Source organism: Conger conger, chromosome 2 (assembly GCF_963514075.1).
Source record: "Conger conger chromosome 2, fConCon1.1, whole genome shotgun sequence".
NCBI lineage: Eukaryota > Metazoa > Chordata > Actinopteri > Anguilliformes > Congridae > Conger > Conger conger.
Genome location: NC_083761.1, coordinates 83,655,752 through 83,678,788, shown reverse-complemented (window position 1 = coordinate 83,678,788; position 23,037 = coordinate 83,655,752). Strand labels below are relative to the sequence as shown.

At 42.1% G+C, this 23,037-nt stretch overlaps 5 gene segments (V, D, J or C); all 5 read right to left on the bottom strand.

Annotated features, from left to right (window-relative positions):
- Positions 1-7,527: 7,527 nt before the first annotated feature.
- LOC133121396 (immunoglobulin heavy variable 1-24-like) lies at positions 7,528-8,156 on the bottom strand. The segment is given in 3 exon segments: positions 7,528-7,531; positions 7,684-7,963; positions 8,067-8,156. Coding segments are annotated over 3 exon segments (330 nt in total).
- Positions 8,157-8,873: 717 nt separating this feature from the next.
- LOC133121609 (Ig heavy chain V region PJ14-like) lies at positions 8,874-9,409 on the bottom strand (the record flags this gene model as incomplete). The annotated part of the segment is given in 2 exon segments: positions 8,874-9,175; positions 9,336-9,409. Coding segments are annotated over 2 exon segments (348 nt in total), but the record flags the coding sequence as incomplete, so codon positions are not given.
- A 1,490-nt stretch (positions 9,410-10,899) lies between these two features.
- Positions 10,900-11,501, bottom strand: LOC133121395 (Ig heavy chain V region 914-like). The segment is given in 2 exon segments: positions 10,900-11,246; positions 11,426-11,501. Coding segments are annotated over 2 exon segments (387 nt in total).
- A 1,515-nt stretch (positions 11,502-13,016) lies between these two features.
- On the bottom strand, positions 13,017-13,565 carry LOC133121610 (immunoglobulin heavy variable 4-38-2-like; the record flags this gene model as incomplete). The annotated part of the segment is given in 2 exon segments: positions 13,017-13,312; positions 13,482-13,565. Coding segments are annotated over 2 exon segments (342 nt in total), but the record flags the coding sequence as incomplete, so codon positions are not given.
- A 3,065-nt stretch (positions 13,566-16,630) lies between these two features.
- LOC133114618 (Ig heavy chain V region 914-like) lies at positions 16,631-17,169 on the bottom strand (the record flags this gene model as incomplete). The annotated part of the segment is given in 2 exon segments: positions 16,631-16,932; positions 17,094-17,169. Coding segments are annotated over 2 exon segments (348 nt in total), but the record flags the coding sequence as incomplete, so codon positions are not given.
- Between the last annotated feature and the right edge of the window lie 5,868 nt (positions 17,170-23,037).

Below are 23,037 nucleotides of genomic sequence, written 5' to 3'. Positions count from 1 at the left end.
TTTTTGTAAATGGGCAATGATAATGTACTCAATTACACTCCTCCTTTACCTCAAAGAGCACAGACAACTCCACATATCTATGAAATCTACATACCAATAAAGTATTCTAAAAACAATTTCCCCTTATTTTCAGTGCATTATACTGGAATAAATGTAATGCTGAAAAACAAATGTAAATGATCTGTCGATGTTCATGTTACCATGAATAACAGATGATTTTAGTATAATAATTACAAAGTACAGGAAGGGTTTTATCTGGACCTTTTGTCAGTGTAAGTGTGGTAATGTGCACATTTACATTTACAGAATGACAGTCAAGTAATATTGTGCCATTAAGCCAGTACAATTCACATACACACAATTGTTTTAAGATTTACTGGATTAAAAAAAAATCCTTGTGAGATTGGTGTAAGTTTGAAACATGTGTCTGGGAATGTATGTGTTCTCTGGCGTCATGTTCACAATGATCACAAACCGAATATTGTAGAGACAGAATAGGTTACAGCCTGCAAGTTAGCAGGTGACTCTAAAAGATATACAAAAGATGTCCAAGAATGATCAGGCATCTATTAGCATGAATTAGACAAAAATAACAGAACAGTTATAAACCTTGAGTTTCACTTCATACAGCAGAGTTCATCCCAGGGCTCTCTGCTGTAGCTCTGTGTGATAAAGGGGAAGAGGTTTTTGTGTGGCTCTCCCCTCACTCTCTCTCACAGTGCGTCTCTGGCACAGTAATACACAGCAGTGTCTTCAGCTGTCAGGCTGTTCATCTGTAAATACAGCTTGCTGTTGGAGTCGTCTCTGGAGATGGTGAATCTTCCCTGAACAGACTGGGAATAGTAGATGGGTGAACTCGCTGTGCTAATAAAAGCAATCCACTCCAGTGCCTTCCCAGGCGCCTGTCTGATCCAGTTCATTTGGTAGCTGCTGAATGTGAACCCAGAGGCTGTACAGGTCAGTTTGTGGGATTCTCCAGGCTTTTTAACTGCTGGTTCAGACTCAGTCAGTGTCTGACATTCAACACCTGTGAAAGTGATAAATATTTAGTACTCTACAACATCTGAAGTAAGATTTCTGTAAAAATGTAATGAATGGCAGGTTAAAACATACTTGTAAAGAACACAGTAATGAGAAGCAGGCTGGTTATAACAGTCATGGTGAAAATCTTTGACTGCAGTCTGTGATGATAGTCCTCCAGTCAGTCTCCAACAACAGTCCCTCCTCCCTCAGTGCAGAGAGGTAAATGTAGAAGGAAGAGCTCAGAGTTTGCATCAACTCCTCCTCACTGGGTGGGCAGATCTCTTACTATTTATAAAGATCTTCACATTCAAGTCCAGATTACCCAAACAGGTCTGCCTCAAACTGGACTTCCATCCCTCCTCTATCTTTTCAGATAGCTTTTTAATGACAGTACACTCAAAGGTTTGCTTGTAGGTGAAGTATGACCCCCTCTTAAAATCACACTTAAAAACAAAAAAACATTTTTCTCCCAATTTCCTCGCCAATTGTATCCTGTTTTTTTTTCAACCCCCCCCCCCCATGTACTTCTGAGGACTCACCACTACAACCCTGCCCCCTGGTGGCTGGAAAGTGAGCAACGGCCTATTTCAAATAATTTAAATATCATATAAATTCTATATATTTTCAGTATCAACAGTTGCGATGCCACTATTTTTAATCAATATTACCATCGACGGGTGTTACATGTAATAACAGAACTGGAATGAAGGTATTTCCTGTTTTTCAGAAACAGAGACTCTTGGACCAAGTCACATATAGAGCCACCGCAGGTGCAGCGAGTCACAAATTAGCCACAGGATAGTGTACGAACTGCATGGGGAGAGAGATAAAGAGCTCCTTATACAGAAACAGTGGCTGCACTGTTCATAACATTTTGTCCTATTTACAGTGGTGCCAATTTCTGTGTCAGGTTCTGTGTTTTTCATTGTCACGTTTTTGTTTAAGTGGTTAGTGTTTCTGTGTTATGTTACCCTCTGTGCTCACCATGGTCTGTGTTAATTCATTCATTCCCTGTCATTCGTTTCACCTGTCTCCCACCTGATTGTTTCCACACCTGATTGTAATTCCCTCTCGTTACCTATGTATAAAAACCCCTTTGCTGGTGCAGTTAGTTGGCAGACTGTCATGAGCCTTAGCCATGCTCTCCAGTGGACTCCTGTTTTGATCTAGACTGCCGTCTCTTGATTTTCCCTTTTGTTCTGATTTGACCCGTTGTGTTTGGACTCTGTTTCCCTATCAGGTTTTTGATTTTGGTTTCTCCTTTTGTTTGCACTGCCCATCTGTTATCGACCCTTTGCTTGTCACATCGGCCACATATTGGATTATCCCTGCTGAACCCGTTTGCTTGTGTACCGACCCTTTGCCTGGACTCTCGTTTTCCGACTGCCTGACCTCTGTCACTACTGTTTGCTGTATATCGTCCCCTGCCTGGCTGTTCTGTTTTGAAGTCAATAAAGACTTTAACGTTAACTTTTGTGGTCTCGCTCTTGGGTTCAGTGTCCTGACATTCTGATTACAGTTATGACAGGGTTAAAGCACAGCAGCTCAATATGAAGACTATATCCAAACTTCCCACAATCCTACAGGACACACCCTTCGTACAGAGGTCATGGTGTCCCCTGTGTGGGACAAAGACAGGCTGCTGGCTTATGTGCTTCCAGGAGACCTTCCCTGAGGTGGGGGAGAGCCGGTGATTTCTCAATGTTTTCTTTTTCCGGTAGTGATAGTTATGTATGGGGGTATATGTGGTTCTAGTCTCTACCTGCAGGTGGAGCCAGGAGGTGTACCCTGCACTGATTACTAACCCGCCACACCTGCCATAGGCTGGAGTATATAAACTCCTCCCCTTCCTCCTCAAGCTCTCTCTCTTTGTCTTGGCAGCCAGCTCTGCTGCAGCAGGGCCTTCAACCGCCACCATTTTGTTTTGAGCAGTTCATAGTTCCTGTGTTACAATGAATTTAGTTATTTTCAAACACTAACTGTCTGTTTCCATTGTTATATTCCTTGAGCCAGGGTTGTAACAGTGATGGCGAGATGATGCTTTTTGAAACGTTGAAGATTTCCAGCCATTTGTGTTGCAAAAGTGGATGCATTTCTCGATGCCTCAAGTGCACACTCGTGACACCTGCTGGTAAAATAATGTACAGCTGCTTTATAATTACATGCCACTTCCAGTAGCACAGATGCGTTTTTTTGGCAGAAAAATCTTGCAAACTCACCGGCCCTCCAGGAATGGAGTTGCCCAATCCCGGTCTAAACCGAAAGTTGTTCCAATGGACCTGTTTCACTGTGGTGAAAAATATAATTTGTTATTGTATTTTTTTTTTTTTAAGAAAGCGAAACAAAGAGGAAAAGGAAACAAGTAGGTTTTGAACCCCAATCTTCTGCATTAAAGACAGTTGCACTAATCACAACACTAAATGAGCCGGAGTAAGGGCTGCTTTTTCGGTATACGAGACTACACTCCTTTTTTTCCCCTGACTGATTAGCAAGTACCCAGGAGCGGACTGAAACAGCTTTGATATGTACGAGTGGTGTTGCCAATCAGGATTCTCATGGTATCGCTTCATGATTCATGATGCAGTTATCATTAGGCTACGTTTGCTGATGTAATTATTCCCTACTAATTTATTTCCTAATGTCCGATTCAACAAGTGAAAAAATAGGTAAATAATACAATTAGCCTATGTTAAGTGCCTGTTGACAACACAATGCGGGAGATTGAAATAAAGAGGGACCATTTGTCTGGGTTACACTGGGCAGTAAAAGTGCTTTTGTAACTGGGGACACTCTCGGCACTTAATGACCACCACGACAACCCAAGAGTGAAAGTGAGGATTTGCTTCCCTATATCGACAACCCGAAACTCAAACCAGAGAGCAATGCTCAAACGAAACCGATCAGGTTGTTCTTCACTCGTTTGTCATCGGTCACATGATTTTCCTCGAAGCAGGGCTTACGTATTCGACACACGCTTCGGTATAATTGCCGACATCATCAGTTATTATAACGCGCTGTTTATTTACGGTTTAAATGTTTCACATACTTTGTGTTCACAGTTGCGGCACTCGCTAATAGTGTCATGTCTAGGAAATGACAGAGTCCAAATCTTCAATTTGTCGAAAAACATCTTCACGAGGGAAAAGACGACACCACGGCAGCAAGTTCTTCAGGAAAATCAGACTTTATTAGCACACATGCATAAAGCCGGATCAGTTCTCCAGAACTGAACCCCGACTGTCATTGTTACACCCATTTTATAAACAGTTACTCCTCCTACAACCCCTCCTCAAACCTCATTGTGGCAAATCGCCAACACTGTTCTTATCTTAACTCCTCCCAAAGCTCCTCCCACAACATCATTGTGGAAAATCGCCAAAGGTCCTTATGCTCTGCCAGCTCTGTACAAAGTTCAGGGTGTTCTGCCAACTACGAACAAAGTTCAGGACTCCCCCCGTCCTCACTTCACCCCGCACCTGCTCTTGGCAGAGTGGAAAACTACCAGACCTCATAAAGTTCTGGATGCCCCCCCTCTAACACACACGTCATCCATACATGTCACTCTGTATCTTTCCACATATGGGTCACTTTTCTGTCACGACCTTATGAGCAGTAAATTATTGAAAATATACAGACATACTAAACATTTGATTAATATTCACTTCTAATATACTTTTCTAATATACAGACATACTAAACATTTGATTAATTATTCTCTTCTAAGGGAGTAAATGTATGTTGCATTCTTTGCTCTCATTTCAACAGTTTTCACTGTGGTTTCTTGCGTTTTCATAAGCTCAGCTATAATTAATGTTCTAGGTTCATTTGATTTGATAACAAGCAGCGTACATGGGATATATTGATTATAAGTCACTTGCAAATAGATACACTTCTGGCGTAAAACATCGAGAGTCCCGGAGAAATCAGCTGTAAAGGCATATCTCGCTTTGCCCGCTGTCCTTGACACAGTTCGAGACGCCTTCTAGCACAATTTAGCAGTTAATCAGTTTGAAACTATACAGCGTACATATCATACTTCAATACGGATATATTGATACACTTTTAGCATATGTAACAGTGATGATTTGGTTTCTTCCACTTGCAAGCTTTCTGTATAATTTTCTATACTACTATCTAGACATGTAACACTGTTGGGAGAATACTGGCCCCTAGGGGATAAACAGGTAGAACTGCGTGGCTCTCGTCCCAGTTCAAAAGGATTAGAGCCACGGTAAATTGTGTTAAAAAGCGCTCCTGGAATATTATTTTACAATTCTACAACTGAACGTTCTAAGTTAACACTAACTACTAAAATATGTTCTACATGCGTCCCTTATGTAAACAGTGTATTCTGTGTTACACTTTTGCACATTGAGAGCTATTTTTTATCGAAGTTTATAACAACACGTGTGAATAGCTAATATTTCATCTCCTTTTCATATTAGCATGCTGTGTTGATCCATGCCGCCTTGCTACGGAATCCAACGTATTGTCTTTTGCGCCAGGTACATGTTATGTATTTCATTTGGATATTCTTGCTGTATTTTTATTGAACTTATAAAAATAGCGAGCCCAGTTCAAAAGGATTAGAGCCACGCATGCTGTGTTGATCCATGCCGCCTTGCGACGGAATCCAACGTATTGTCTTTTGCGCCAGGCTAAAAAACTGACGAACTGGTCCCACGTCTCCTGCCTTTCATTGAGACACAACGCAGACGAATATATGAGGTTACACATACATCGTCGAGAGTTTTGGAGGAACCAGCCTGCTCACTAAGGTGGAGTCTGATTTTGACTTGTGCTTGTTTATCATGCTTTTAGGAGGGAGATCTTTTGTTCTGTGAATTTACCCCTATAATAGAACTAACCAACAATATCCATGTCATATTAATGCCATATTAAGGAATGCTTATTCTATGTTGCTATGACTGATTCAGAAAAATGTTATCTGTTCAGTTATGAAATGCAGTAATACAGAAGGATTCAAAGTATAATCTTCTTATTCATCTAAATTAACTTTGTAGATTGAAAGAAATGTATCATGAATGTTGTAAAGATGTGGTAGTTTGGATGGGGCATTATTTTGTGAATTATTCTGTGTGCACATGATGGTCGTGTTTTACTGCAGAACTCATCAGGGTGGGTTTTTGTACAGACCTGCTGTAGCTTTGTGGCACTGTGTCTGTCGGGCACAGTAATACACAGCTGTGTCTCCAGTCTGCAGGCTGCTCCCTTTCAAAAACAATGTGTTACTGGAGGTGTCTCTGGAGATGGTGAACTTGTTCTTTAATGAATCTTTATAGCCGGTGCTTCCATCATAACAAATGTATCCAATCCACTCCAGAGCTTTCCCTGCAGGTTGCCGCATCCAGTTTGTACAGTAGGTGCTTGTCACTGAATATGAGACTTTACAGGAGATGGTTAAAGACTGTCCTGGTGTTACTACCATAGAGCCTGGCTGTGTGAGTTCAACACAGTGACCATCTGTAGAGAAATAAGAAAAGGGTGTGTGTAAATCAGTAATACTGATTATTGAAATTATTATTGAAATAAACAGCAAAACACTCAAACATTTCATTTTAAGTTATTAGAATGAACCTTTGGAAAATATTGAAGCATAATTTCAATGTGAAATAAAAATCTTAATACAGCATGGTCACTTACAAGAGAAAGTTCCCAGCAACACTGCTAATGCTACAATGGCTCCCATTGTCACCCACAGATCTCCCTCTCTGTCTTACAGGTGATGCTCCTGTGTTGGGAGAAGAATTCTCAGGGGCTTTTATAGGAAATACTGTGGGCTGAATTTGTTTAAATCTCTGGGGGTTGGAGGAAGGAGAAAAACAAGATAAATTCAGAGGGTCAGAATATCCATGATGAGGAGCACTGCTGCCCCCTCCTGGAGGAGAATTAAAAGAGCAGACTGCTTCCTCAAATTTAACACTTTAAATTATATACATTATATATATTGTGTTTTCACCGTGATGAAAATCGAATTAAATGTTATCCTCCTGTTCCAGGATAAAACCTATATTGCTTTACTGAGATTCAAAGTAGAATCCTCTGATTCATTTCAAAATTCAAAATTATTCTGGATTAGGGATATTCTATTGGATATATTGGTTGCAAAACATGCTCAATTTCTATTTAAAATATTTAGCTTGATCAAATAACCAAGACTACATTTTGGAGCATGTTTTGTATTTAGTACATCCCATAGAATATTAGTCAGAAATATTATTCACACATGCTCTATGCTCTATACCTAATTCTAGATTCACACTGTGTAATCAAGCTAAAGTTGTGTGTTCCTTTTCAAACGTTCACTCGTTACTCAAGCTGTTGCTCATTAAGAAACTGATGGGACCTCACAAGGACATACTTGAATGTTTATAATTTCTTTGTTTTTAAAGTTTTATTGAAATGGTTGTATTAAATGTATCTGTTATGTTCTATAAAATGAATGTCAATGTCCATTAAAAAAAAAGAATATAAATGTGTGCTTTAGCTTCATGGTTGAGTTACAGGAGAAGAACAAAAACAGGAAATATCTCCAGTGTGATGAACTGAGGCCACACAGCACAGCCAGGCACATGCTGCCTGTTAAATCATCTGTGGAGGGTTTCTGTACAGCAGGGCTGTAATCTGTTTCACTGTGGCTCTCGGGCACAGTAATACACGGCTGTGTCTGAGGGCTGGAGGTCTGTGATGTCCAAGTAAGCAATGCTGTTGGATGAATCTTCTGTCACTTTGAAACGACTGTGGAAGGAACCCTCGTAGTATCCAACCCATTGCAGCCCTTTGCCTGGAGCCTGTCGAACCCAGTGCACGCTGTTGCTGCTGAGAGAGAATCCAGTAATTTTACAGGAGAGCCTGACGGATTCTCCAGGCTTCTTCACCTGTGGATCAGACTCCGTCAGTGTGGGGTCACAGTGAGCATCTGCAGAAGGGGACAAAGCACAGGTTCACAGCAGTTCTGTAGCCATCGCTGTTTCAGCTGCTGCGAGACAGGGGAAGAGAGGGAATAAAATCAGGGTTCTTACATTCAAAGGCAAACAGCAAAGCTGTGATGAACACAAAGGTCTCCATTTTATTTCATTCACAGCAACAGAAAGACAGGAAGTGACCCGTGCAGCTCATCAGTGAATATGAGCTCAAACGCTGTGTTTTAAAGAGCGTGGGGAAGTTATATTTGCATATCTGCGTCGTAACAATTTACATTTGCATACAGCGTATATATGTATATAAGTACTTGTTTGGTCTGAATTTTCCAGAAATATTATAAATCAGGTGTCAATTGGTGTTTTGATTTCACTTCTTTGAAAAAGTATATGATGATAATATTTCAAATATTTGCTTGCCACAGGTCTGACTGACCCATGAATGCAGTGTTTGTGTTCATGATGAATGTACATTTACAGTGTAATTACTGAAGCTAAAGGTAGCAGTGAACTTGAGACAGTTTGAAATTTTAGCAGTCATCTGATTCACACTGAGCAAACTGGACATTCATTTTAATATATATTTTTGGTGGAAATGTTGTAACGTTTTACAATTTCCACCAAAATATTACAATTCCAAGACTGTGTAGCAGTAGGCAGATGCCAAGACCAGAATGGTTTATGTATTTATTCATTGATTGGGTTGGGGTTCCTCTGGTTGTACGCAGTTGGACACACACAGAGACTCACAGGATGCAGCTGCCAGATCCTCCTTTACTGCTCTGCTTAACAAAACCACCAAGCCCCCATGTTATTATCCACACAAGTCCAGTGCATGTTCAGCAGGGATATTCAAGAGGGTGGGTTTTTGTACAGCCCTGCTGTAGCTTTGCTGCACTGTGGGTGTCGGGCACAGTAATACACAGCTGTGTCTCCAGTCTGCAGGCTGCTCCCTTGTAAAGACACTGTGCTGCTGGAGGTGTCTCTGGAGATGGTGAACTTGCTCTTCAGTGAATCTTTATAACCAGTACCTCCACCCGGCCATATACCTCCCACCCACTCCAGAGCTTTCCCTGCAGGCTGTCGGATCCAGTGTGTACCATAGCTGCTATCAGTCAGGGAATACCCAGACACTTTACAGGAGATGGTCAGGGAGTGTCCTGGAGTTACAACCATAGAGCCTGGCTGTGTGAGTTCAACACAGTAACCATCTGTAGAGAGAGAAATTTGAGAATATCAATAAGTAATATAATTATTGATATAAACCACAATTACCACTAACATGCTGATTTATTTGTATTTAAAGATTGGGAAAATATTACAGAAACTTTTTTATTAAAAAAATAATAGCAATTAATACAGCATTCTCACAAGATAAAGTTGCCAGTAACACTGCGAATGCTACAATAACTCCCATTGTCACACACAGATCTCCCTCTGTCTTACAGGTGATGCTCCTGTGTTGGGAGCAGAATTCTCAGGGGCTTTTATAGGAAATACTGTGGGCTGAATTTGTTTAATCTCTGGGGGTTGGAGGAAGGAGAAAAACAAGATAAATTCAGGGGGTCAAAATATCCATTATGAGGAGCACTGCTGCCCCCTCCTGGAGGAGAATTAAAACAGCAGACTGCTTCCACCAGCATTACTCCGGAATTTACACCAGTAAATGGTAATGGTAAATGGTTGGCATTTATATAGCGCCTTTATCCAAAGCACTGTACAATTGATGCTTCTCATTCACCCATTCATACACACACTCACGCACCAACGGCGATTGGCTGCCATGCAAGGCACTAACCCACTCGTCAGGAGCATTTAGGGGTTAGGTGTCTCGCTCAGGGACACTTCAACAAAGCCCAGGCGCAGGATCGAACCAGCAACCCTCCGACTGCCTGACAACTGCTCTTATGGCCTGAGCCATGTCGCCCCATTACAGTAACTGTAATGATCGATTCATTATGTTGTTCCAGAATGAAAGCTCATGTAATTATGACACATATTTCTAGACACTGGAATACATTCCACTTTGGTCACAAAAATGTGTCTTGTCTTTCATCTGGACTCTGAGTCTGAAATAAGGTTTGAATTGAATTGAATTGAATAAACAATGCCATTGGGTGCATATCATAACCACATGATTCATTGTATGTCGCTCTAGATAAGAGCGTCTGCTAAATGCCTGTTACATTACATGACATGGCATTTAGCAGACGCTCTTATCCAGAGCGACGTACAACAACGTGCAGATCAAACGCAAGTACAAGTGCAGAATTTGTTTTATCTATGGGGTTTGGAGGAAGGAGAAAAACAAGATAAGTTCAGAGGGTCAGAATATCCATTATGAGGAGCACTGCTGCCCCCTCCTGGAGGAGAATTAAAACAGCAGTGCAGAGAAGTGTAGAAGGAGGAGCTCAGAGTTTGCCGTGTGTCTCTCTTCCATGGCTGATGACTGCATTATTATTCATAGTGAATCCAGGGAGTTTCCTGGCAGGTGAGGGTGGGAGAGTGGAGCCAGGAGCTCCCCAGTACTCAGTACAGAAATCACCCTGATATCAAGTGGTAAACACTAGACCCTGCATATGCAACACTCACAAAAATTCTATATTTATTATATTGAATATTATAGTGAAACTATTATAGTGAAACCCTTCACAAACAGGTTTTTGATCAGACTAGTTGTGATGACTAATTCACAGAATAATATGATCTGTTCTGTCAATGTAGTAATAAAGTTCATGGGATTCAAAACATAATTTTCTTATTCATCAAAATGCATTCAATAGATTTCTTTTTCTGAAAATACGTGGTAGCTTTGTTGTACGTCGCTCTGGATAAGAGCGTCTGCCAAATGCCAATAATGTAATGTAATGTAGGAGGCATTATTTTATGAATTATTCTGTCTCCACATGATGGTTGTGTTTTGCTGTGAAACTCATCAGTGTGGGTTTTTGTACAGCTCTAGCGTTGCGATGCTGCACTGTGCGCATCGGGCACAGTAATACACAGCTGTGTCCTCAGTCTGCAGGCTGCTAATATCTAAGTACAGCACGTTGCTGCTGTCTCTGGAGATGGTGAAACGGCTCTTGAATGATGCTGGAGAATCAATGCTTCCCCCTCCCCACATGATTCCCATCCACTCCATGGTGTTCCCCGGATGCTTCCGGATCCAGCTTGTGCCGTAGTCTGTCAGGGCGTACCCAGAAACCTGACAGGACACCTTCACCGACCCTCCAGGTGACCCCACCTGTGCAGGGGAGGAGGTCAATGTGATGGCGTCCAAACCTAAAACAGGATTAAAGGCAGGATTACTGTGGGTTAAACTGCAGTATTACCACCGTAAACTGATATTCCTGACTGGCTAACACATGTAGCTCAGTCCCATCCTAAATGACACTTATTCGCAGAGAAGGACATTACAATGGTATTGTGATGATCCGAGACCAACGTCATCAATGGCTTACATGGCAGAAAGACCAAGAGAGGAAGGAGCAGACAGCTCATGTTTGCAGTTGCAGTTGCAGTCAGGACGACTTTGACTGACGCACATCAGTGTCTCTCGGCTCTCGCAGGAAAGGTCTGTTATAGCAGGGGACACACAGGCCTGATTTGCATACAGACCTTCCTGTTTTCACACAAAGAGATGGCACGCCCAGGGAGTCAGTGCAGATTGGAAGAGTCATAACTGTGGAGTCACTGCAGGCTGCGGGAGGTGAGTCAGTGCAGTGAGAGTCACTGCCATACAACAGGAGTCCATGCTGAAGAGAGGAATATGACTAGTGAGGTCAATTCACCATTTATTAGTTTTGACCAGTAGAACTCAAGTACAAACAGTTTGCGGCAAATCTGGTCAAATATATTTAGGAGTAGGATGTTTTTATTGATTAGAATGTGTTGGAACATTGTGCTGAAACGACAGTGTAATATTGGAACACACGTTGCACTTAGTTACAGAGATCTCAACCTCTACACTTGCATGCTTAATTTAAGTCTCTGATTGGAGGGAGTCTGCACACATTTTTGCAAGACTAAAATGGCTGTTGATTGTGAGGAAATCACAAAAACCAGCAGACTGCAGACCTCCAGGACTGGAGTTTGAGACCCCTGCACTGAGAGGTGTGTTTTAGGATGGGGTGTGCACCCATGTTCTTACTGATGGACTGCCAACCCCCCTCTTATTGATTATCTCAATCTGACAATTTATGTTCTTGTATTGAAAAGCTGAAGAAAAGCTTGAGGGACTGCTCTGAGGTCCCTGTATGGTCTACAGGCCTGCTGGTCTTAGTGCTGATGCATCAAGTCTCAGGGGCTTTCATAGGAAATATTGTGGGCTGAATTTGTTTAAATCTCTAGGGGTTGGAGGAAGGAGAAAAACAAGATAAATTCAGAGGGTCAGTCGATCAGTCGCAAAGCTAATGGGGTGAATTCAGAATTAATGTTCATGGAGTTATGATTTGACTATCAGATATTATATAGATGCACAAAGTGCAGGAAGGATTGTATCTGGAACTTTTATTTGCATGCAATGAAGATTTTCTCATTTACAAAGACAATCGTAAAGAAATCAGGCAGACCTCTTTTAATTCAGTGTCAATAATGAACTACAGGCTTCTAGAATTTAGTCATAAAGTGACAGAAATTATACGCAAAAATGAATAAATAAATGAATAAATAAATATGGCTTTCATAAAGCATATACTGTATGTCGCCTTTCACATGTTCATAATGCATTCACTACCGATTCGTTACTGGAATCATGAAACTAAATGTCAGTTACATTTTTGCATGAACTCCATTGATGCAGCTGGATTATCAGTCAGACAGTCCAGGAAAAGCCTTCTGAATGTGTACAATCCAGCTGGGAATCGAACCCACAACTTTTGCATTCCAAACACAGGTCCCAAACCCGTATGCCATTGACATATTTTAATTCATGTTCTGGTTATATGGGGTGCAGACTTCACTGAGCTCTTCAATGTTTCTGTTCTACCACTACACTCATCAGGGTGGGTTTTTGTACAGCCCTGCTGTAGCTTTGCTGCACTGTGTGTATCGGGCACAGTAATACACAGCTGTGTCTCCAGTCTGCAGGCTGCTCCCTTGTAAAGACACTGTGCTGCTGGAGGTGTCTATAGAGATGGTGAACTTGCTCTTCAGTGAATCCTTGTAATACGAACTCCCACCTCCAAGCATATATCCAATCCACTCCAGAGCTTTCCCTGCAGGTTGGCGGATCCATCCTGTATAGTAGCCTGTCAGTGAATACCCAGAGACTTTACAGGAGATGCTCAGAGATTCTCCTGGTTTTACTATCATAGAGCCTGGCTGTGTGAGTTCAACACAGTGACCATCTGTGGAGACAGAAATAAAAAAGATCCATGTCAGCAATATAAGAAATGAATGAAACAGCATATAGTATTCAACTGTAAATTTAGGCATTTTTAAAAGTAAAATATTGGAACTTTATCACAGAATAATCTTAAAGTGAAATAAAAATATTAAAACAGCATGATCACTTACAAGAGAAAGTTCCCAGCAACACTGCGAATGCTACAATAGCTCCCATTGTCACACACAGATCTCCCTCTCTGTCTTACAGGTGATGCTCCTGTGTTAGGAGGATAATTCTCAGGGGCTTTTATAGGAAATACTGTGGGCTGAATTTGTTTAATCTCTGGGGGTTGGAGGAAGGAGAAAACAAGATACATTCAGAGGGTCCATTATGAGGAGCACTGCTGCTCCCTCCTGGAGGGTAATTGAAACAGCAGATTAGCAAGTTGGTCAAGTTTTATTCATTAACTACAGATTTATCAATAAACTTCTATCTGGACTTTGTGTGTCCAATGATAGTGTACATATTTACAGTCCTCCCTTACCCCAAAGAGTAAACATTACTCCACATATCTCTGAAATCTACATACCAATAAAGTATTCCAAAGACAATTCCCCTTTTTTTTAGTATATTTTACATTTACATTTTAGTCATTTGGCAGACGCTTTTCATCCAAAGCGACTTACAAGTGCATAGGTTCTACCATAAGTCAAAGCATCACATCCAGAAACTAGCAAAATACACATGAAATGCTGTTCTAAACATAGTTGTCATCATAAGTGCATTTTTTTTTTTTTTTGATTGATTAGAGAGGAGAGAAAAGGGAGAATGTCATCAGATATAGATTGTAGGAGGGGAGAGGGGATGGGGTCAAGAGGACAGGTGGTTGGGCGGTGGGAAGTAAGGAGTTTCAGTGTGTCGGCGTCAGAGAGGAGAGAAAAGGAGGTTAGGGAGTTGGGGAGGGTAGGAGGGTCAGTAGGGGTGGAGGGTTGGGAGAAGGAATTGCGAATAGCATCGACCTTCTTTTCAAAGAAGGAGACAAAGTCATCAGGTGTGAGTGATGAGGGGGGTGGGGGGGGAGGGGGGGCCAGAAGAGAGGAGAAAGTTGAAAACAGTTTGCGGGGATTAGAGGCGGCCGCGTTAATTTTCGAGTGAAAGAAGGAAGATTTAGCTAGAGAGACAGAGGAATGGAAAGATGATAAGAGGGCATGGAAGGAAGCCATATCACTGGGAAGACAGGACCTTTTCCATTTTCTCTCCGCCGCCCGCAGTTCGGTTCATAAGTAATATTTTGCCATTAAGCCAGTACGATTCACATATACACAATTGTTTATATTTTACAGTGATTGAAAAAAAAGTGTGTTGAACATAAATATAGTGGACCATCGAGGAAACATTTATGCAAGATTTACTGGATTTTTCAAATATCCTTGTGAGATTGGTGTGAGTTTTAAACATGTTTCTGGGAATGTATGTTTTCTCTGACATCATCATGTCACTCAAATCCTGGAGGGGCGCTATGTCTGCTGGTTTTTTATGTTTTCCTATACTTACAGACTTTAAGACCTAAAATGGCTGCTGATTGAGAGGAAATCCCAAAAACCAGCAAAGACTGCAGACCTCCAGGACTGGAGTTTGAGACCCCTACACTCAGAGATGTGTTTTAGGATGGGGTGTGCAACCATGTTCTTACTGATGGACTGCCAACCCCCACTGCTCTGAGGTCTCTGTATGAAGCTGTTTCTCAGGGTGTGGTCTACAGGCCTGCTGGTGTTAGTGCTGATGCATCAATTCTCTGGGGCTTTCAGATGAAATACTGTGGGCTGAATTTGTTTAAATCTCTGGGGGTTGGAGGAAGGAGAAAAACAAGACAAATTCAGAGGGTCAGTAGATCAGTAACAAAGCTAATGGGGTGAAATTCTCATGGGTTTTCCGATGGGTTTTCCGAGGAAACTAGACTGCAGACCTCCAGGACTGGAGTTTGAGACCTTATGCTGTAGCTCTGTGTGATAAAGGGGAAGAGGCTTTTGTGTGGCTCTCCCCTCACTCTCTCTCACAGTGACTGCCTGGCACAGTAATACACAGCAGTGTCTTCAGCTGTCAGGCTGTTCATCTGTAAATACAGCTTGCTGTTGGAGTCGTCTCTGGATACAGTGAATCTTCCCTGAACAGAAGGGGAATAGTAGATGGATGAACTCTGTGTACTAATATAAGCAATCCACTCCAGTCCCTTCCCAAGAGCCTGTCTGATCCAGACCATATAGTAGTCACTGAATGTGAACCCAGAGGCTGTACAGGTCAGTTTGTGGGATTCTCCAGGCTTTTTAACTGCTGGTTCAGACTCAGTCAGTGTCTGACATTCAACACCTGGGAAATGAAGAGAGACATAGATATGACAATGAACAACATGACAAATACAACTTTACTGAAAATGAAATTAATGACAGATTAACACATACTTGTAAAGAACACTGTAATCAGAAGCAGGCTGGTTATAACAGTCATGATGAAAGTCTTTGAATGCAGTCTGTGATGATAGTCCTACAGTCAGTCTCCAACAACAGTCCCTCCTCCCTCAGTGCAGAGAGGTAAATGTAGAAGGAAGAGCTCAGAGTTTGCATCAACTCCTCCTCACTGGGTGGGCAGATCTCACACTGTTTAAATAGAGCTGTCAGAGCTGTAGACGGGGCTCAGATCATATAGCAGTTATGAGTATTATCCATCATTACAGCCGTGTGTCTCTTCCATGGCTGATGACTGCATTATTATTCATAGTGAATCCAGGGAGTTTCCTGGCAGGTGAGGGTGGGAGAGTGGAGCCAGGAGCTCCCTAGTACTCAGTACATCACAAGTCACTCTAATGAGAGTGTCCAACACAGACAGCATAGGACCACTCAGTACAGAAATCACCCTCATATCCAGTGGTAAACACTGGACCCTGCATGTATAACACTTACAAACAGAAACATTTTTCCACCAACATTATTGTGGAACCTGTAAGTTATATGTTTTTGATTAAAATTTCAGATGGATTAATACTTATTCTATGATGCTATGACTAAGTCACAGAATGATATGATCTGTTGCAGTAATGCAGTAATAACGTTCAAGGGATTCCAAGTGTAATCTTCTTATTAATCAAAATGCATTTAATAGATTTATTTTCCTCAAGTGTATGATGATTGTGGTAAAGACATGGTTGTTGGGATGGGGCATCTTTTTATTGTACTTATTAAGTATACCGCATCATGGTATTATGGTGTGTGTTTTACTGCAGAACTCATCAGGGAGGGTTTTTGTACAGCCCTGCTGTAGCTTTGCTGCACTGTGTGTATCGGGCACAGTAATACACAGCTGTGTCTCCAGTCTGCAGGCTGCTCCCTTGTAAAGACACTGTGCTGCTGGAGGTGTCTCTGGAGATGGTGAACTTGTTTTTTAGAGAATCTTTATAAGCAGTGTCTCCATCAGCATCTATATACCCAATCCACTCCAGAGCTTTCCCTGCAGGCTGTCGGATCCAGGCTGTATCATAGCTGCTATCAGTCAGGGAATACCCAGAGACTTTACAGGAGATGGTCAGAGAGTGTCCAGGAGTTACAACCATAGAGCCTGGCTGTGTGAGTTCAACACAGTGACCATCTGCGGAGAGAGAAATTTGAGTATATCAATAAGTAATATAATTATTGATATAAACCACAAATACAACTAACATGCTCATTTATTTGTATTTAAAGATTTGGAAAATATTACTGAAACTTTTTTATTGAAAAACATATTAGCAAATAATATAGCATCCTCACAAGACAAAGTTCCCAGCAACACTGCTAATGCTACAATAGCTCCCATTGTCACACACAGATCTCCCTCTGTCTTACAGGTGATGCTCCTGTGTTGGGAGGAGAATTCTCAGGGGCTTTTATAGGAAATACTGTGGGCTGAATTTGTTTAAATCTCTGGGGGTTGGAGGAAGGAGAAAAACAAGATAAATTCAGAGGGTCAGAATATCCATTATAAGGAGCACTGCTGCCCCCTCCTGGAGGAGAATTAAAACAGCACACTGCTTCCACCAGCATGACTCTGGAATTTACATCAGTAACAAGTAATATTCGATTCATTATATTGTTTTCGAATTAAAGCTCATGTAATTATGATTCATATTCCTTCACACTGGAATGCATTCCATTTAGGTCACAAAAAAAAGAAGTTAAGAAGAGTCCTTCCATATTTATCCTGTTTGCCAAATCCTATCTTATCCTGGCAAAAAAGGAAAAACAGAGTACATTTTTTGCAATGGTTTGGGTTTCCATGAAAAATAATCAGGTGACCTCAATAAGTAAATATTTGAGTTTATTATATGTTTATTTTCAAATGAGTTTATATTTTACTTTTCTCATTACTTTTTTCATGAAATTATTTGGAAATAAATCTCAAAAATGTGCGCATGAACCCATAACAATATGGATCACAATTTATATGATGTATAATGAGATATGGTCTTTCTGAATCATTAACAATTCCATTGGGTACCACATGTTTACTATTGAGAGAATAATTGAATCTGTTTTGAAGAGCTAACAGTTCACACAAACACACACACACACACACACACACACACTCACTCCACACACACACACACACACACATACACTCACTCTGCAAACACATAGACACGTTACTGCTGCTGTCTCATTCAGTTTTTATTTATTAATTTATCTTTTATTTACACTGTCTTCTACATGATCATTATGCACTTTATGACCTGCGGTACTAGTTACATTAAAGTACCTGCTCTTTGCACAATACTGTGCGTGTAACTTATATAGGCCTATATATATATATATACATGTCTTTAAAAACAAAAAAACTTTTCAATCTTTAATTCTTGCTCGTGGAAGGAGGATAAGCAAAGTAAGAATTTCATTGTATGGTGGAGCTCCTTTAACCCGGAATTAAACTCACTCCAGGTGCCGCTTGTGGAGGGACCACGCCCACCAAGCATCCTGTTGGAAGGCATAAGGGGAAAATGTTAAAATGCAAATGACAAATTATAAGTATCAACAGTTGCGATGCCACTATTTTTAATCAATATTACCATCGACGGGTGTTACATGTAATAACAGAACTGGAATGAAGGTATTTCCTGTTTTTCAGAAACAGAGACTCTTGGGCCACGTCATATATAGAGCCACCGCAGGTGCAGCGAGTCACAAATTAGCCACAGGATAGTGTACGAACTGCATGGGGAGAGAGATAAAGAGCTCCGTATACAGAGACAGTGGCTGCACTGTTCATAACATTTAGTCCTATTTACAGTGGTGCCAATTTCTGTGTCAGGTTCTGTGTTTTTCATTGTCTCCTTTTTGTTTAAGTGGTTAGAGTTTCTGTGTTATGTTACCCTCTGTGCTCACTATGGTCTGTGTTAATTTGTTCATTCCCTGTCATTTGTTTCACCTGTCTCACCTGATTGTTTCCACACCTGACTGTAATTTTTGAATTTGGTTTCTCCTTTTGTTTGGACTGCCCATCTGTTAGCAACCCTTTGCTTGTCACATCGGCCACATATTGGATTATCCCTGCTGAACCTGTTTGCTTGTGTACCGACCCTTTACCTGGACTCTCATTTTCAGACTGCCTGACCTCTGTCACTACTGTTTGCTGGATATTGTCCCATGCCTGGCTGTTCTGTTTTGAAGTCAATAAAGACTTTAACGTTAACTTGCGTGGTCTCACTCTTGGGTTCAGTGTTCTGATTCCTGACATTCTGATTACAGTTATGACAGGGTTAAAGCACAGCAGCTCAATATAAAGACTATATCCATTTACATTACATTTTACATTTTTGTCATTTGGCAGAAGCTTTTAATCCAAAGCGACTTACAAGTGCATAGGTTCTACCACAAGTCAAAGCATCACATCCAGAACTAGGAAAATACACAGGGAAAGCTGTTCTAAACATATAGTCGTCATCATAAGTGCAATTTTATTTTTATTTTTAATTTTTTTTGGGGGGGGTTAGACAAGGATAGGGGTACCAGAAAGGGGGGGGGGCGGGGGAAATCAGGAAGGAGGACTAAGGTACAGTTTGAAAAGGTGTGTTTTGAGTCTGCGTCAAAATAGGGGGAGGGATTCTGTTGTCCTGACAGTGGTAGGCAAGTCATTCCACAACTAAGGAACCAGAACGGAAAACAGGCGTGAACGTGCAGCTCGACCACCAGGTGCACGTAGAGAGGGAACCATAAGGCGACCAGAGCTGGCAGACCGGAATGGTCTAGCTGGGGAGTAGGGAGTGATCAGGGATTGTATGTAAGGTGGGGCAGTCCCCTTAGCAGCCTGACATGCCAACACTAGGGCCTTGAATCGGATGCGTGCGGCAATAGGAAGCCAGTGGAGGCCAATGAGAAGCGGGGTGACATGAGCCGACCTGGGCTGACTGGTGATCAGGCGGGCTGCAGCATTCTGGACCAGCTGGAGGGGCTTGATGGCGCACGCTGGGAGACCGGCTAGGAGGGAATTGCAGTAATCCAGGTGGGAAATGACGAGCGCCTGGACTAGGAGCTGGGTGGCTTTCTCCGTCAGGAGATGACGGATGCGGCGTATATTATACAGAAAGAACCTGCAGGTTCTGGCAGTGGAGGATACTTGTGGAGCCAGGGTGAGGCAGTTATCAAGAGTCACCCCAATATTTTTTGCTGTACGGGAGGAGGAAACTACAAAGTCCTCAACAGTCAGTGAGAGGTCGATTGATGGAGAGGATTTAGCTCAGTTTTGGCAAGGTTGAGCTTCAGGTGGTGGGAAGTCATCCACGCAGAGATAAGCAGGCAGAGATCTGTGTGGTGACTTGGGTGTCGGGGGGGAAGGAAATGAAGAGTTGGGTGTCATCAGCGTAAGAATGATAAGAAAAGCCATGGGAAGAGATAACAGAACCAAGAGACATGGGGTATAGCGAGAAGAGGAGAGGCCCAAGAACTGAGCCCTGCGGGACTCCAGTTTGTAGGGGGTGAGGGTCAGAGACTGAGCCCCTCCAAGTCACCTGGTAGGAGCGACCAGACAGGTAGGAGGAAAACCAAGCGAGTGCCGACCCTGTGACACCCATCCCAGACAGCGATGAGAGCTGAATCTCATGGTTGACTGTACTGAAGGCGGCCGACAGGTCGAGGAAGATGAGGACGAAGGAGAGGGATTTGGCTTTAGCAGAGTGGAGTGCCTCAGTGACCGCGAGCAGGGCAGTCTCAGTGGAGTGGCCACTCTTGAAGCCAGACTGGTTGGGGTCATGGAGATTGTTCTGTAGAAGATAAGTGGACAGTTGGGAGCAGACCGCCGGTTCCAGAGTTTTAGCGAGAAAGGGAAGAAGAGAGACAGGCCGGTAGTTGCTCAGAGCAGAGGGGTCAAGAGTAAGTTTTTTGAGAAGGAGAGTGACTCTGGCCCTCTTCAGGGAAGAGGGCATGGTGCCGGAAGAGAGGGAGGTGTTGATTAGAGAGGAGAGAAAAGGGAGAATGTCATTGGATATAGATTGTAGGAGGGGAGAAGGGATGGGGTCAAGAGGACAGGTGGTTGGGCGGTGGGATGTAAGGAGTTTCAATGTGTCGGCGTCAGAGAGGGGAGAAAAGGAGGCTAGGGAGTTTGGGAAGGTAGGAGGGTCAGCAGGGGGAGAGGGTTGTGAGAAGGAATTGCGAATGGCATCAACCTTCTTTTCAAAGAAGGAGACAAAGTCAGCAGGTGTGAGTAATGAGGGGGGTGGGGGGGAGGGGGGCCAGAAGAGAGGAGAAGGTTGAAAACAGTTTGCGGGGATTAGAGGCGGCTGCAAACTTCCCACAATTCTACAGGACACACCCTTTGCACAGAGGTCATGGGGTCCCCTGTGTGGGACAAAGACAGGCTGCTGGCTCATGTGTCTGAAGCAGAATTCCAGCGCTGCTGTAACATCCCTCATGTGCTTCCAGGAGACCTTCCCTGAGGTGGGGGATAGCCGGTGTTTTCTCGATGTTTTCTTTTGCCGGTAGTGATGGCGAGACGATGCTTTTTGAGGCCTCAAGTGCACACTAGTGACACCTGCTGGTAAAATAATGTACAGCTGCTTAATAATTACGTGCCACTTCCAATAGCACAGATGCGTTTTTTTGGCAGAAAAATCTTGCAAACTCATCGGCTGTTTCACTGAAGTGAAAAATATAATTTGTTACTGTATTTTCTATTGTATATTTTTTTTTAAGTGAGCAAAACAAAGAGGAAAAGGAAACAAGTAGGTTTTGAACACCAATCTTCTGCATGAAAGACAATTGCACTAATCACAACACTAAATGAGCTGGGGGTAAGGGCTGCCTTTTCGGTATACGAGACTACACTCCCTTTTCCCCCCTGACTGATTAGCAAGCACGCCGGAGCGGACCGAAACAGCTGGTGTACGAGTGCTGTTGCCCATACGGATTCTCATGGGATCGCTTCATGATTCATGATAATTATCATTAGGCTACGTTTGCTGATGTAATTATTCCCTACTAATTTATTTCATAATGTCCGAAGTGAAAAAATAGGTCAATAATACAATTTGCCAATGTTCGTGCCTGTTGACAACACAATGCGGGAAATTGAAATAAAGAGGGACAATTTGTCTGGGTTAGACTGGGCAGTAAAAGTGCTTATGTAACTGGGGACACTCTCGGCACTTAACGACCACCACGACAACCCGCAAGGGATTTGCTTCCTTATATCGACAACCCGAAACTCAAACCCTTCACTTGTTTGTCACCGGTCATGTGATTTTCTGATTCAAGCTTCGAAGCAGAGTGTACGTACTCGACACATGCCTCGGTATAATTGGCAACATCACTAGTTATTATAACGAGCTGTTTATTTCCGGTTTAAATGTTTCACATACTTTGTGTTCACAGTTGTGGCATTCGCTAGTAGAACTAGCCAACAATAACCATGTCATATTAATGTCATATTAATGGATACTTTATGTTGCTATGACTGATTCAGAATTATATGATCTCTTCAGTTCTGAAATGCAGTAATACAGTTCAAAGGATTCAAAGCATATCTTCTTATTCATCTAAATTAAGTTAGTAGATTTAAAGAAATGTATCATGAATGTTGTAAAGATGTGGTAGTTTGGATGGGGCATTATTTTGTGAATTATTCTGTGTGCACATGATGGTTGTGTTTTACTGCAGAACTCATCAGTGTGGGTTTTTGTACAGCCCTGCTGTAGCTTTGCTGCACTGTGCGTCTCGAGCACAGTAATACAAAGCTGTGTCTCCAGTCTGCAGGCTGCTCCCTTTCAAAAACAATGTATTACTGGAGGTGTCTCTGGAGATGGTGAACTTGTTCTTCAATGAATCTTTATAACCAGTGCCTCCACCAGGGCAAATGGACCCAATCCACTCCAGAGCTTTCCCTGCAGGTTGCCGGATCCAGTTTGTACAGTAGGTGCTTGTCACTGAATACCCAGAGACTTTACAGGAGATGGTTAAAGGCTGTCCTGTTGTTACAATCATAGAGCCGGGCTGTGTGAGTTCAACACAGTGACCATCTGTAGAGAAATAAGAAAAGGGTGTGTGTAAATCAGTAAGCAATACAGTTATTCAAATAAACAACAGAACACTCAAACATTTCATTTTAAATTATTGGAATAAAGCTTTGGAAAATATTTCAGAATAATTTAAATGTGAAATAAAAATCTTTATACAGCATGGTCACTTACAAGAGAAAATTCCCAGCAACACTGCTAATGCTACAATAGCT